The sequence below is a fragment of the Fukomys damarensis genome, unplaced genomic scaffold, assembly GCF_012274545.1.
Source record: "Fukomys damarensis isolate Sample0158 unplaced genomic scaffold, DMR_v1.0_HiC HiC_scaffold_18, whole genome shotgun sequence".
Classification (NCBI taxonomy): domain Eukaryota; kingdom Metazoa; phylum Chordata; class Mammalia; order Rodentia; family Bathyergidae; genus Fukomys; species Fukomys damarensis.
In genome coordinates, this window is record NW_022900930.1 from 31,413,317 (window position 1) to 31,426,897 (window position 13,581).

The window sequence follows — 13,581 nt, forward strand, 5'->3', positions numbered from 1 at the left end:
ACACATTGTGGAGAAGATTACGACATTTGAGCAAACATTTCATTTGGGGTTACTTTTTTGAAAGAGAGTAAAATGTTCCAATTAAAAGATCAAAAGAGGAGAGTAAAATAAGTTATTCTACTTGAAGAACCATGAGAAGGGACAAAAGCTGATTTTGGAATAGAGTTTTCTTTTAATCAAGAACTCTTCTGAGAATGAAGCAAAAAACAATTCCATGTCACATCTTCTAACGTTGTGTATTTTTATTCATCAGATTTAGTACAAAATTAGTATTTGAAAAATAGCACATTAAACAAAAGGGGGAAAATCCCCCAAATCTCTTGCTAGTATCTTTTATCATTAACATCGCACCAAAAGCATCAAAGTGGAAATTAAAAGTCTTGGATTATAAATAAATTATGCATTTTAAATTTGTAGAATGATATGATCATCAAAAGAATAAAATCTGTTAACTAGAGTACAAGGACAGGATCGCAAAGGTTTTCTTTTTTTCACTTATACTTGGAACTAATAATCCTTTTTATATTGTTTTCCCCCAATGAAAGAGTGTGATTCTCAACAGAGGAGCTTGCATTTCAGGTAGAAGCAATTTATAAAGAAGCAAGGGTGAATTCATAGCTCTAAAAAAGTGTAAGGGAAGAAGCTCTTTCAGAGTCTGAGATAGCGTCTACAGTTCTAACAACAAAATTTTAGCACAGCAATAGGTTAACAGGTTAGCAGCAACTGGAGAGAAGAACAGTATGTAAGTGATTTAGTGATTACCGATACGGTTCAGTTTTTGTCTTTCTCAGTCTCTTCTCTCGAGGGGTCAGAGGCACCCGTTTCCAGAGCATACTCCAGTCCCATGCGCCTCGGGCATACCCATCTTCATCACCACCCCCTTGGGGTACAATTTCATATGTGTTGCCATTTATGACATCTATGAGCGGCACAGTGCAAATGGTTCTGTATTGTGTTGATGATGTAGCACAGATCAAATGGAAACGTGTGTATAGACCCACATGTTTATACGAGATTGTGGGGAAGGAAAAAAAAATACTTAGATAAACATTCAACATTAAAAAAATAAAGTAATAATCTTTACCGATAAGGTTCAGTTTTATGTTTTCTTTTGGCTTTTTCCTTGTGGCTTAGAGGAATACGTTTCCATAGTAAACTCCAATCCCAGGCCCCTCTGGCAAAACCATCTTCATCCCCACCTTGCTGTGGTTCAATGGAATAATCATTCCCATCTATATAATCTATTAGAGGCACAGTACATGTAGTTCTGAAACATTTACAGAAAATGAAAAAGCATTTAAGATCCCAAAACTGACTAGTTTAGCATGCCTAACTGCATTGGTTGCTTTTCACATCTGGGAACTTGAATATCCAATGGAGAAACAGAGCAAATGAATGTCCCATAAAAGCCAAGGAGTCTGTTAGCATAAGGCTAGGATAGAGGAGACATTCCCCTAGGCTTACAGACAGAAGTCAGAGACAAAGAGTCATGCCATTGAGCCTAATAGTATTTTTTCTCTTTTAGTCTAGCTCTACTAACAATTTTCTCTTAGTAATTTTGTATTATTTACAAGATTTTTCTGCTTGTTGTTTCTACTCCCTGGCCCCCTTGAAACACGCATGTGTGCGTGCAGTACACAAACTGCTAGATCTTGCCACATCTTAGCAGTCCTCCTAAAACCTTTATTGCTTTGTATTTCTTTGAAGTAGTCATTATGAAAATGTGCTTCTGGGCTTTTACTTAATCTCCTTCCCTACTTCTTTCATTGCAAAAAAGTTCTCTATTGTACTGTTGCTTTAAAAAAAAAAAAGCCAAAAAAAATCCCTCAAAATGTACAGAAGAACAATAGAAGCAATCTGAGAATTTGGAGTACAAAAGAAAAAATTGGGGCTTCCTAAAAAAATGCAACTACTATAAACCCAACTGGATGTAGAGATGACATTTCACAAATAATCTGGTAACCTGCTTATTTTGATAGTCATCTGTCAGAAAGGCTTTTAAAATGCATTTCCTAAAATGGAGATGCCAGCTCTTCATAACCAAGTTGTAGTGCTTTTTAGATGTTTAAAAACCAAGGGAAAGAGGGGGGAAAAAAAATCTATGAGGCTTTGAACCTTGATTTAGGAGAATTAGATTCTAAACGAGCATGTTTCTTTCTCCAAACCTTGAGCTCACTCAGGAAGGTCACTGTGGGATATGTGGGGTTGTCACTGGAACCTCTGGGCAAACACTTCCTTAACTGCCCGAGGGCTGTGAGCACTCCCAGGGAGAGAGTAGCTGCTGTGTGCTAAGGTATCTTTCTTTACTCCTCTTGCTTTTCACATTTCTAAATAAATGGTGCAATGTAAACTGGCCCAGAAACCACAGTTTGACAAGCTTATTAACTATCTGACTTGGGGCAAATTACTTATCTCTTCAACCCTTTATGTCTTCTTCTGTAAAATGGCATTAATCAACTCTGTCTAGCGGTCCTGCTGTGAGGATTAAGCCAGATAGCACTGAGCAATGTTAATGACAGGCCATCACATGAAACCCTCCGACAAGGAAGTCTTCCAAAGTTCTTCCTCTGTCTTACGTCTTTTGCCACAAGGATATACCTCATTCTCCCAGATTCTGAAATAGTCAGAACTCTGGACCGGAAGCAAGGAAGGGCTTTGGAACTAGGACACTTAATGCTACCTTCTGGTGTTTCCCCACATTTCCATGCAATCGCTGTTTGTTTCTAAATAACAAGTTTCTATAGGAACCCAAAGCATTGGTCCTTTCTTACTGTCCATAGTTTAATTAAAATGGGCTTAAAATTCTAACAGGTATAATTTCAAAGCAAGTTTTTTAAAAAAGTTTTTATATCTCTTACTCCAGTTCAGGGGGAGCACGTACTATTACTCTTTGGGAAAGTTTTTGAGGTCATAGGAAATCTCAGTGACAGAATCTGAAGATGACTCGTTGAGGGGCACACACTGGTTTCTTCCAAATGCCAGACTGCCTACACTTGAATCAGCTGAAAGGATCGGTTTAGTTCTACTCAAGGAAACAACTGTTTCAAGGATAACACTTAAAACACAATACTTGATATACTAACTGGAACTGGAATCAAAGAATGAGAATATTATTTGTCCTTCTAGGACAAGGTTTACTTTGCAACTAGGAAAGAAAAAAAAAAGCAAGGTAATGTTACCTGTCCTTAGATATGGGAGCTACAAGTGGTGCATACCAGTTAACTGCCACTTCACAGTGGGCATCAAGGTATATCAAAACCTTAAAAAAAAGAGGCAGGGTGAAAGAATACTCCTCACATATGGTACATCATATATCACACACAATTCAAAATTAGATGCTAATAAAAATTAGCATTATAGTCAGTTTTGACATACAAATTATATGTTCAAGCCAGCATTCTCATTTCAATTAAAAAAAGGGTGATTAAAAATACATATGATCTTTTAGTTATTAAATTCAAAATACTGACATTGTAAATAGCAAATGCTTCCTACCTGTCCAAGTTTAGCCTTTTGAGCACCAATACTTCGTGCTTGAATTAAACCTTCTCTTCTCTCATTTCGAAACACCTTCACTAGGCCATTCCACAGCTTAATATATTCATCCAGTTTTTCTTTTAAGTGTTCTATGAATAAAAAGTTCAATTAACAGCATAAACTAGACCTTTTATATAAAAATTGTTATTTTCCTCAAGAAACAGACAGGTTACAAATGCAACAAGCAGCTGATACTTTCACAGGGACAAGACTGAATGTTTCACTTATTAAAATGGAAGGTGAAGGCAAAATGTATTACTTAAATACAATTTTAAGCTTGATGCGTCTGAAGAGAACTGGTTAGCCTGAGATTTATATAAACATTAAATAAATGTTGACTGTGGCCAATGACAGGTGAGGCTCAAGATATATTTTCGTTTTTCAGTTCATATGATATCAAATTTAAAGCTTTCAGGAACAAGTTTTCTACTCAGAAGCAATTGTTCAAGGTTTCTGAAGATGCAGTATCTACTAGCAACATGTTGTTTCACTGGAATCTGCCTATGGTACATGTTGTTTAACATTTTATTTCTGAGCCATCTTTCTCCAAATGCAATAGGTATTGAATAAAGACCACAGTATTGCTGTAATGAATATGGTTATCACCAAGTTGACAATTACTCATGAAAAGATCTCATTTTCTCTGTATCTTAGCATCACAAGTGTGTGCATTAATTAGATTTTCTACATATATATATATGTGTGTGTGTGTGTGTGTGTGTGTATATATATATATATATATACATACACATATACATATACATATTTGTAATTTTGTAGGGGAAATTCTGTGTTATAAATGCAGACACAGGTATGCACAGTTGCTCACACCTGCAGTCCTACCTATTCAGGAGGCTACAGCAGGAGAATTGCAAGTTCAAGACCAGCCTAGGCAACTTCATGAAATCCTGTCTCAAAATAAAAATAATAAGAAGGGATAGGAATGTAGTTTAGCACTCTCTGGGTTCAATCCCCAGTGCTAGGAAAAACCAAAAATAAAAAGCACAGACAAAAATTCCAACTTGGCTTCCCATTGTAAGAGAACAGCTTTTGTTTGCATCACTCACAGCCCATGAAATTGGCTCATTACAGCTCCTGGAGCCTTTAAAAATGCTTCTTGATGACATAAATATTGTTTCAAAACTTTAAAAACTTGGTCCATGCATATAAAAATCACAAGAAACTGCAGTAGAGATGAAAGCTCACAGGTTAATGGGCATATTAGACCATGCATAATATTTCACTCATTTTAGGGAAATTATTAGCAAGATGCCCCCACATATGCATATTTCGAATTGAGAAAGCCTTTTTTTCTTCTATTCTGACCCTCAATTTTAATGGGTATTATAAATAAAATTCTTGGGCCAGGGATTTAGCTCAGTGGCACCGCACCTGCCTTGCAAGCACAAGGTCCTGAGTCTGATCCCTGGTACCAAAAAAATTGTGATTTTAGGGAAATTATTAGCAAGATGCCCCCACATATGCATATTTCGAATTGAGAAAGCCTTTTTTTCTTCTATTCTGACCCTCAATTTTAATGGGTATTATAAATAAAATTCTTGGGCCAGGGATTTAGCTCAGTGGCACCGCACCTGCCTTGCAAGCACAAGGTCCTGAGTCTGATCCCTGGTACCAAAAAAATTGTGTGTATAAAAAAAACTCACCCACACTTTAAATCCTGCTATAGTTCTGAATTTTTTAAGCCTTTCTGAATTCTATTACATGATATATATAGTCTAAACCCATCTCAGATACATTTTTATGGACAAAAATGAGTCAGTGATCTGTTCTTCCAGTCTAGATTCTTGGTTAAGATGGCCAGAAATGGGAAATGGTAAATCCAAATGGCTTCCGGCCTCTTTGGATTCTCACACTAGTAGATTGTGTTTGGGCTCAAGAACTTTATTGCCACATGCTGGGGAAATTCAACCTTCCTCCAACACATTGATGTCAGGTTGGGAGTGTGATATGCTTGTTAAATGAGCTGTAGATGGGAATGTCCTGGGTGACTTCTGAGAAGAAGCATTAAGAGCCAAAGGGATGGGGATTATCTCAGTGGCAATGCACCTATCTCACAAGCGCAAGGTCCTGAGTTCAATCCCTGAAGAAAAGAAAAGAAAAGAAAAGAAAAGAAAAGAAAAGAAAAGAAAAGAAAAGAAAAGAAAAGAAAAGAAAAGAAAAGAAAAGAAAAGAAAAGAAAAGAAGGAAAGAAAAGAAGAAGGCTGGTTGTATTTCTCTAGGCCTCTTCTTCTCTCCCCTGTATTTGCAGTGTAGTGCTGACTTGTAAGAAACTTGGTATGAATGGAAGAAATTCTTCCCCTGTTGCACTGTGGGGTCAGATTTTACCTTTGTCCAACCTTCCTCAGCTGGCGGCCGTGTATGTGTGTGGAGGAACCTGCTCCACTGGAAGGCTCCAAATCTTGTTTAGAGAGGATGCTATATATTTCCAGAAACCTAAGTATCACTGTATGTAAGTTCTTTGTGAGGGTTTTAGATTAATATTTTGTCTCTAAAAGAAAATGATAGCTTCCAAGTTTCCTTTTTGAATATGTTGGAAAAATACAAACCAAATTTGGATTACCCAAATATTGTACGATTTTGCTGAAGTTAAGACCAAAGATATTAAAGTTGTTTTGAAATTGGGAAAAATAATAAAAGATCCTAAAAGTTTCTGCAAACTCTAAATTAAAGAGGCCCTGAATGACTACTTTAAACTATGGTATAAGAGACTGTGTATTAGTACAAGGCCAAAGATTTATATGATCTGAAGAGAGACCATAGTATGAGACTGAGTATTAGATCTGAACAAACAGAAGTAATGATCATAAAACACTGAAAGTAAAATGCACAAATACTTAAGCCCAAAATTCTGTTCTCCTTTTCTGGAATCAAGTAGTTATTTTAAGGTACTAAATACTTTTTGGTGCATCTTTACTTTTTTTTAGGATATGTTCAAATTTTACTTATATAAATAATATAGAGGCTTTTAAAAATCATACAGGTAGATTACTCTGAGTTGTTTTGTAGATTTAGATTTTTCTAAATGTAAAATATTGTTGGTACCAGCAACATCATCTTAGAACATGTTTTTCAATAATTTTCTTGGCATAGGAAAAATATTTTTTATGCAAACATTCCTGTCATACAAAACTGTACGGTACAATGTCTAACCTAAATGCTGTTAGTATGCTGTTAGTATGATTAAAAACTTTAAAACTATACATTCCCTTGTGTAAATAAAAATGATTAGCTGGAAACAAAGACTAGCACAAAGATGAGGAAAAAGAAAGTAAGTCACATCTCTTTCTTTTAATGCCAACATAGGAACACAGAACAAGATTCTGTTCTTGTAAAAACAGAAGAATCTATCCAAACTGCAAAGGGCTCAGGTTGTTTCAGAGGAAGGAACCTTTTATAAAGTCATTTGGAAATGTATTTTCATGCTGTCCAAATTTTGTCTCCACTTCTAACATTATATTCATGGTACCACGCCTTACACAGAAAATATTTCTGCAAAACTTATTTTTCAAAGTGCAAACATCCTAATGTTATTGAGTAATCTGAGCTCTATGGTCAGTTCTGTTTTATGACAAGTAAAGAGGAATAAATAAATATTCAGATTGGGTCACTGCAGCAAATTTCCATTTTCATTTACATGCTGTTATGTTTTAGATTGAAAGTGGTCCCCAAAGCCCCATGTGTTTGAAGATGACTGGATTACAGAGAGACATTACAGCTGACTTGCTGTTAGAGGTGGGGCCTGGTCAGAAGAGGTGGTCACTGTGGGAGGATCCAGAAGATGCATCTCTCTTCCTGGCTCCTTTCCCTTGTCCCTCTGCAGTGTGGTCACTATGAGGTAAGAAGCTTTTTCTCTGCTAGGTCTCTCCCTGCCATGCTGTCCTGCCTTGGAGCCACTGGCCTATGGACAGAACCTGAGCCAAAATAAACTTTCCCTCCTAAGTTATGGGTGTTGAGTATGGTATCTCAGGGACAAGGAAAATGTCTAAGATACATGCTAATTTAGGATTTCAACTACATCATTATCTATCCGTATTTAAGTCATGACAAATACTTATCAACTTACAATCATGTATTTAAGGAAAATAAAGTTAACTTTAAAAATCACTTATCTGGGGCTAGGGATTTAGCTCAGTGGCAGTGTGCCTGCCTTGCAAGCACAAGGTCCTGAGTTTGATCCCTGGTACAAAAAAAAAAAAAATCACTTATCTGGAAAATCACTGTTCAGTCACTCTTTCGCCAAGCTGAACCAACACTAACCAATGCCTTCATAAATACTGTAATAGCTGCCTCCTTGAAAGAAATAAAAAGTAACTTGTTTTTATTTAACATGCCGAATAAAAAACATTGGCATTGCAAAATAACATAATTATACCTATCTTCAGGCTTTCAATAAGTCCCTTCTATGATTAAATTTTTGCAAAGTTCAAGCTTCCAAGAATTGGTGCACTTTAAGATAGTGGATGAAGACACAGACTTAGGAACCTATGGATTTTGATTCAGCTGCTAATTACTTTCTCTGTGACTGCTGGCAAGTGACTTCATATCTCTGAACTGCCGCTTGTTTAAAATGGAGATAATAGTGGTTTCTATTCTAAAGATTACTATTATTGGGATTAAACAAATAATTGATACACAACTCTGAGAAAAGTGTCAACTTGTTGGTAGCAGATGCTATCAAAACACGCTAACTTGATTTTTAAAAACTAATTATTATAAAACCACATATTTGAAATTACTTATAGTTAACTTATTTTATTAATAAAATGTCAGTTAATAGCCATTACCTTTATTACTAAAATCATCAATTAACACAATTTCTGCTAAATATTTCCTTGGAGTTCTTTTGATTACACTGTGGACTGTTCTCATGAGGGTTGACCATCCTTCATTATGGAAGACAATGACAACACTTGAAGTAAGCAGATTTTCATCATAATGCCAATACTTGCATCTGCAAGAAGAAAATTTCATCATGTTTAGTTAAGGACAATCAATAATGCTTGACTGCAAACTTAACTATGATTGTATTTTGTGACTGGATTAAATAGTACGACTTAAGGAAAGTAAATGAAATTCAGCCTTTGTATTTTAGCAGAAATACAAGATAGAGAAGTTGCCATGAGATAAAGTTTTTTCTAGATAGAGCTACTTCACAATTAATACATGTGTTATAAAAGGAATTAATTTATAAACTGATGCCGAGGATGCCTAAAATATTATTTATACCCATCAGGGTGTTCTTTTTTTTTTATCATGACTTCATCATCTCTATTTCAAAGGAATATTATGTAACTGAAATCAATGAGTAATACACCATTAATTAAAGTTTTGTCATTTGCTGGTGTTGGAAAACTGGATTTCAACCTGCCAAAGATTAAAACTAAACCCTTATCTTTCACCATGCACTAAACTAAAATCCAAGTGGAATAAAGATCTAAATATTAAAAAAGAGTCACTAAATTTGCTGGGAAGATAAGTTAGGCAGAACTCTTGAAGACAGTGGCATAGGAAGACTTTAAGAACAAATCCTCAGTAGCACGGGAACTAGAAGAAAGAATCAACAACTGGGATCTCATCTTATTAACAAGCTTCTGCACTGCAAAAGAAACCATCAACAGAATTAAAAGACAACCTACAATGTGGGAAAAAATTTTTACCAGCTGCTCCTCACAGGACTATTAATCTAGAATATATAAAGAACTAAACAAAATCACCCCCCCAAATACAAAGACCCGATTAAAAAATGGGCATCTGAAATGAACAGACATTTCTCAGACAAAGAAGTGAAAGCATCAAGTAAACATATCAAAAAAATGTTCACCATCACTGGTCATTCGAGAGATGCAGATGAAAACAATACTGGGATTCCATCTCACCCCACAAAGAATGGCTGCTATCAAGAAATCAACCAATATCAAATGTTGGCGGGGTTGTGGGGAGAAAGGAACCCTTCTCCATTGTTGGTGGGAGTGCAGACTGGTACAACCACTGTGGAAATCAATATGGAGATACCTCAAAGAGCTGGGAGTAGAGGTTCCATTTGACTCAGCCATCCCTCTGCTGGGTATCTTCCCAAAAGAATTAAAAGAATCATCACAGTGATATATGCGCACCTATGTTTACAGCAGCACAGTCTGTAATAGGTAAAACTTGGAAATAGCTCATTTGCCCATCAGATGGAGGCTGGATAAAGAAGATGTGATTTTTCTATAAAATGGAATACTACTCAGCCATAAAGAATGAGAAAGTAGACTCATTCATAGGAAAATGGATACATATTGAGGATATACTCCTAAGCGAAATAAATAAATCACACATGTATAAATATCGAAAAGTTTCTCTGGAGTGAAAAACTAAAAATAGTACACAAGATCATAATGGTATAATTGACAATGTGAAATAGGAACAAAAGGGCTAAAGGTTTAGGGAAAGTGGGAAGGGTGGGGGAAAGGTAATAAGGGAAAAGAAAAAAACATGAGAAAATAAAAAATGCAAATAAAGTATTTGTAAATACAGAAGGGAGAAGGGGTGAAGGGAGGGCAGGGACAAGGGGAAAAAATGAGAACCAAGACTTGTCATGTAAAGGTATAAGATCCCAATGATGAATGTAACTGTACTATGTACCTAAAATGTACCAATAAACTCAATGAGAAAAAAAGTTTTGTCATTTGCACATATATTACCAATATATCAGAATATTAGTCTATTAATATAATAAAGCATCAATACGTATACAATACTCTCATCTACATATATTCTTTGGGTGTTGCCGTTTTGTTTTGTTTTCTTGAGACAGGATCTCACTATGTAGTTGAGACTGACCTAGAACTCACTACGTAGCCCAGGCAGGTCTCAAACTCACAGCAATCCTCCTGCCTCAGCCTCCTGACTGCTGGGATTACAGGCATGAGCCACCACGCCCGGCAAGGGGTGTTGCCATTTTCTTCAGTGATTATTTTACATTCTGAAACCTGAGCCCTGGTGTAAGAGATTTATTTCATTTGCTGTAAACAAATCAAGGTGCTTGAAAGTTGTCCTGTTTTAGTATTGCTAAAATATTCAGAAAAAAATTAACAAGCTGAAGCGGGGCATTTAGAAAGCATTAAAATATATTGTTGAATGAATAGATGAAGTCTTAATATTATTTAGAGCTATTAGGTTGGCTGGAGGGGTTATGTATGCTGCACAAAACTATATGAAATAAATACAGCTGGAATAAAATAGTTGGAAACCTTTTTCTAACTGGAGGAGATTCCAAATAAGACCTGGCTTGAGGAAGACTCAAGGAACAGGGCAGGCTCTGTGAAAACAATTCAGAAAGAGTGCTTTCAGTTGAAATCCAAAGATAGGATGACACAAATATTCATTCGGAATAATGAGTTCAAAATGTAGCGATGGAACATGTGTAGATACTGAATCATTTCTCTGGTGTGAAAAACTAAAAGTATAAATGAGGTTCAAATTTTATAATTGATAATGTGAAATAGGAAGAAAAGGGCTAAAGGAGTAGGGGAAGTGGGAAGGGTAGGGGAAAGAAGGGAAAAGAAAAAAATATGAGAAAAGGAAAAAACGGAAACAAAGTCTTTGTAAATAGAGTAGGGTGGAGGGGTGAAGGGAGGACAGGGTTATGGGGAAAAAATAAAAACCAAGAAACATCATGTAAAGGTACAAGACCCAGTGATGAATGTGATTGTTGTACTGCATACCTAAAAGGTACCAATAAACTTAATGAAAAAAAAAGTGTTGGAAAAAAATAAAAGTGATGGAGAAATGCAAACCTTACCAGGAAACGTGGTTAAGTGTTTCTGGAACTACCTAGGCAGAGCAAGGTATGCACAATTTAAAGAAAGGTAGGCATAATAATCCTCTAAAACAAACAGTAACACAGATGAAAGGTCGAGCCACATTTTCCTTCCTGTGACTCTAATTACTGGTCTTAAAGCAGCAGAACTGGTCGTGAAGGGCAGAAATTTTGATTATAACACCAGAAATGGTGAAAATATTTAAAACACGGAGGGAGATTTGGGGATTGTTGATTTCTAAGGCAGGAGATGACAACTTGGGGAAAATGGCAAGACAGGAACTGCACACAGGAGATGGACAAAGTTAAAAACAGAGACTGAAGGGGCTGCGGGAGTAGGGTGAAGACGAGAGAAGGGGTTCATCAGTGACAGCTTCACTGTCCTGGGGAATGTGGAACATTTGCAATACACAAAGCCTTCGCACAAAGACGTAGTAATCAAAGAAGCACCCGTGGTATGGAGGTAAAGCCCCTGTTTTGCATCATCTCTCATCTTATGGGTAAAGCTTTTGCAATATAGCAGTCTTCCCTTATCTATGGTTTTACTTTCTAAGGCTGTAGTTACTTGTAGTTAAATATGTTCCAAAAATACAGTACTGCATAAAATACCAAGAGAACACATTCTTATAACGCTTATAGTATATTATTACATTCTGTATCGTTAGTGATGGCTAATAGTCTATCACTATGCCTGATTTATAAATTAAATTTAAGAATATGTGTTAGTCACACAAACACAGTATATATTAGGGGAAAACATAGTACATATATAATTGGACCTTTACTGTGGGTCTTGTTTTATATATATATATATAATATATAGTTGGTAGGGTGCTACTTTAAGTTCTAAGAGAAAAGAATAGCAAATGAAACAAGAATGCCACACTCAAATGGATGGGTATGCTATACATTTTGACTGATTTCTCCTTTCCTGCATCTAATTTTCATGTCCTTCTAACATCCAGGACAACAGTGATTCAGCTACACTGCAGAATTGCTCTGAACACAAACATTCACATTACACTTGAAATGATTACAGCGATAGGATTATTCTTGGCATAATCTTACAGAACATTTTATGGTAGCTATCTAGAATAGGTGCTTGGTAGCAGAAGAGGAGAAATAATTTTCATAACTTAAAAAAGTTGATTTCAAAACCAGAAATGAAATGCCTATGGATAATTTACTTTTTAAATTTTTTTTATTTTGGTACTGAGGATCGAACTCTAGACCTTGTGCTTGCAAAGCAGGAGGTGCAAACACTGAGCTAAATCCCTAGCTGGATAATTTGCTTCTAGTCTCTCTGTATCAGCTATGTTTTTAGAATATGGTTTTTTTTTGGGTGGGGGGTACTGGGGATTGAACTCCCATCCTTGTGCTTGCAAGGCAGGCGCCAGAACCACTGAGCTAAATCCCCAGCCCTCAGCTATGTTTTTAACGTCTGTAGTTTGATATTGTCTTGTTCTATTTAGACTTCATTAATAAGTAATACTGAAGTCAGACTATGAAAAGCACTTTTGGGCTGAAAGACCTTGCAACCCACACATATCATTCATCTACAATAACGTGTGCACCTTCATTGTGTATTTATGTGTGAAAGTTACTACTTTACACGCTGTATCATAATCTAAGATCATTCCTGCAAATCTCAATAGTCATTTTGGATTTTTCCCCCTACTTCTTTCTGCAAGCATTCTAAATTTAATAGGTAAGATTCTTTAGGCATAGGAAACAAATCTTTACTTTTAGAAACATTGATTTTTAAATTATTTACTTTTATTTTTAAATAGAGAGCTTTTTCTGTCTCCCTCTAAAATCTCTTGCTTTTTTATATGATAAAAGGAAGTGGAAAATGTTTACAATTTACATGAAACAGTCCTAACACCCAATGGCTAACTAAATTAGTAATGCAGATATAAAATTTAATTTAGTATTCAGAAATTACTACCTTTTTTCAATAAAAGGAGAATTATTACATCCAGTTGTTCAAATTTAATAGACTGGAGTAGATAGATTTTACTGAAATGTTCAGTTTAGTTTGTACCTTGGTTGAAATGATAAAAAGTTAATGCCTTGACACTACGTAGTTGACACCCAACATCTGACATATGATGGAAGACATCATTCTTTACAGCACATTATACACAGCAAAATAATCTATGCATCAAAAGAAATTTATAAACTCAATGTCCTCCTCACCACTTTCCGGAAATACTCCATTT

At 35.8% G+C, this 13,581-nt stretch overlaps 1 protein-coding gene across 1 annotated transcript in view; it reads right to left on the bottom strand.

Moving 5' to 3' along the window:
* Window positions 1–13,581, bottom strand: part of Galnt7 (polypeptide N-acetylgalactosaminyltransferase 7) — a 60,295-nt gene that overhangs the window by 13,243 nt on the left and 33,471 nt on the right. Inside the window, exons 3-6 of the mRNA XM_010629829.2 lie at window positions 8,343–8,509; window positions 3,496–3,626; window positions 3,180–3,259; window positions 763–945 (exon numbers count right to left, since the gene is read on the bottom strand). Coding sequence (XP_010628131.1) covers window positions 763–945; window positions 3,180–3,259; window positions 3,496–3,626; window positions 8,343–8,509 — 561 coding nt within the window. The remainder of the gene's footprint in view (window positions 1–762; window positions 946–3,179; window positions 3,260–3,495; window positions 3,627–8,342; window positions 8,510–13,581) is intronic.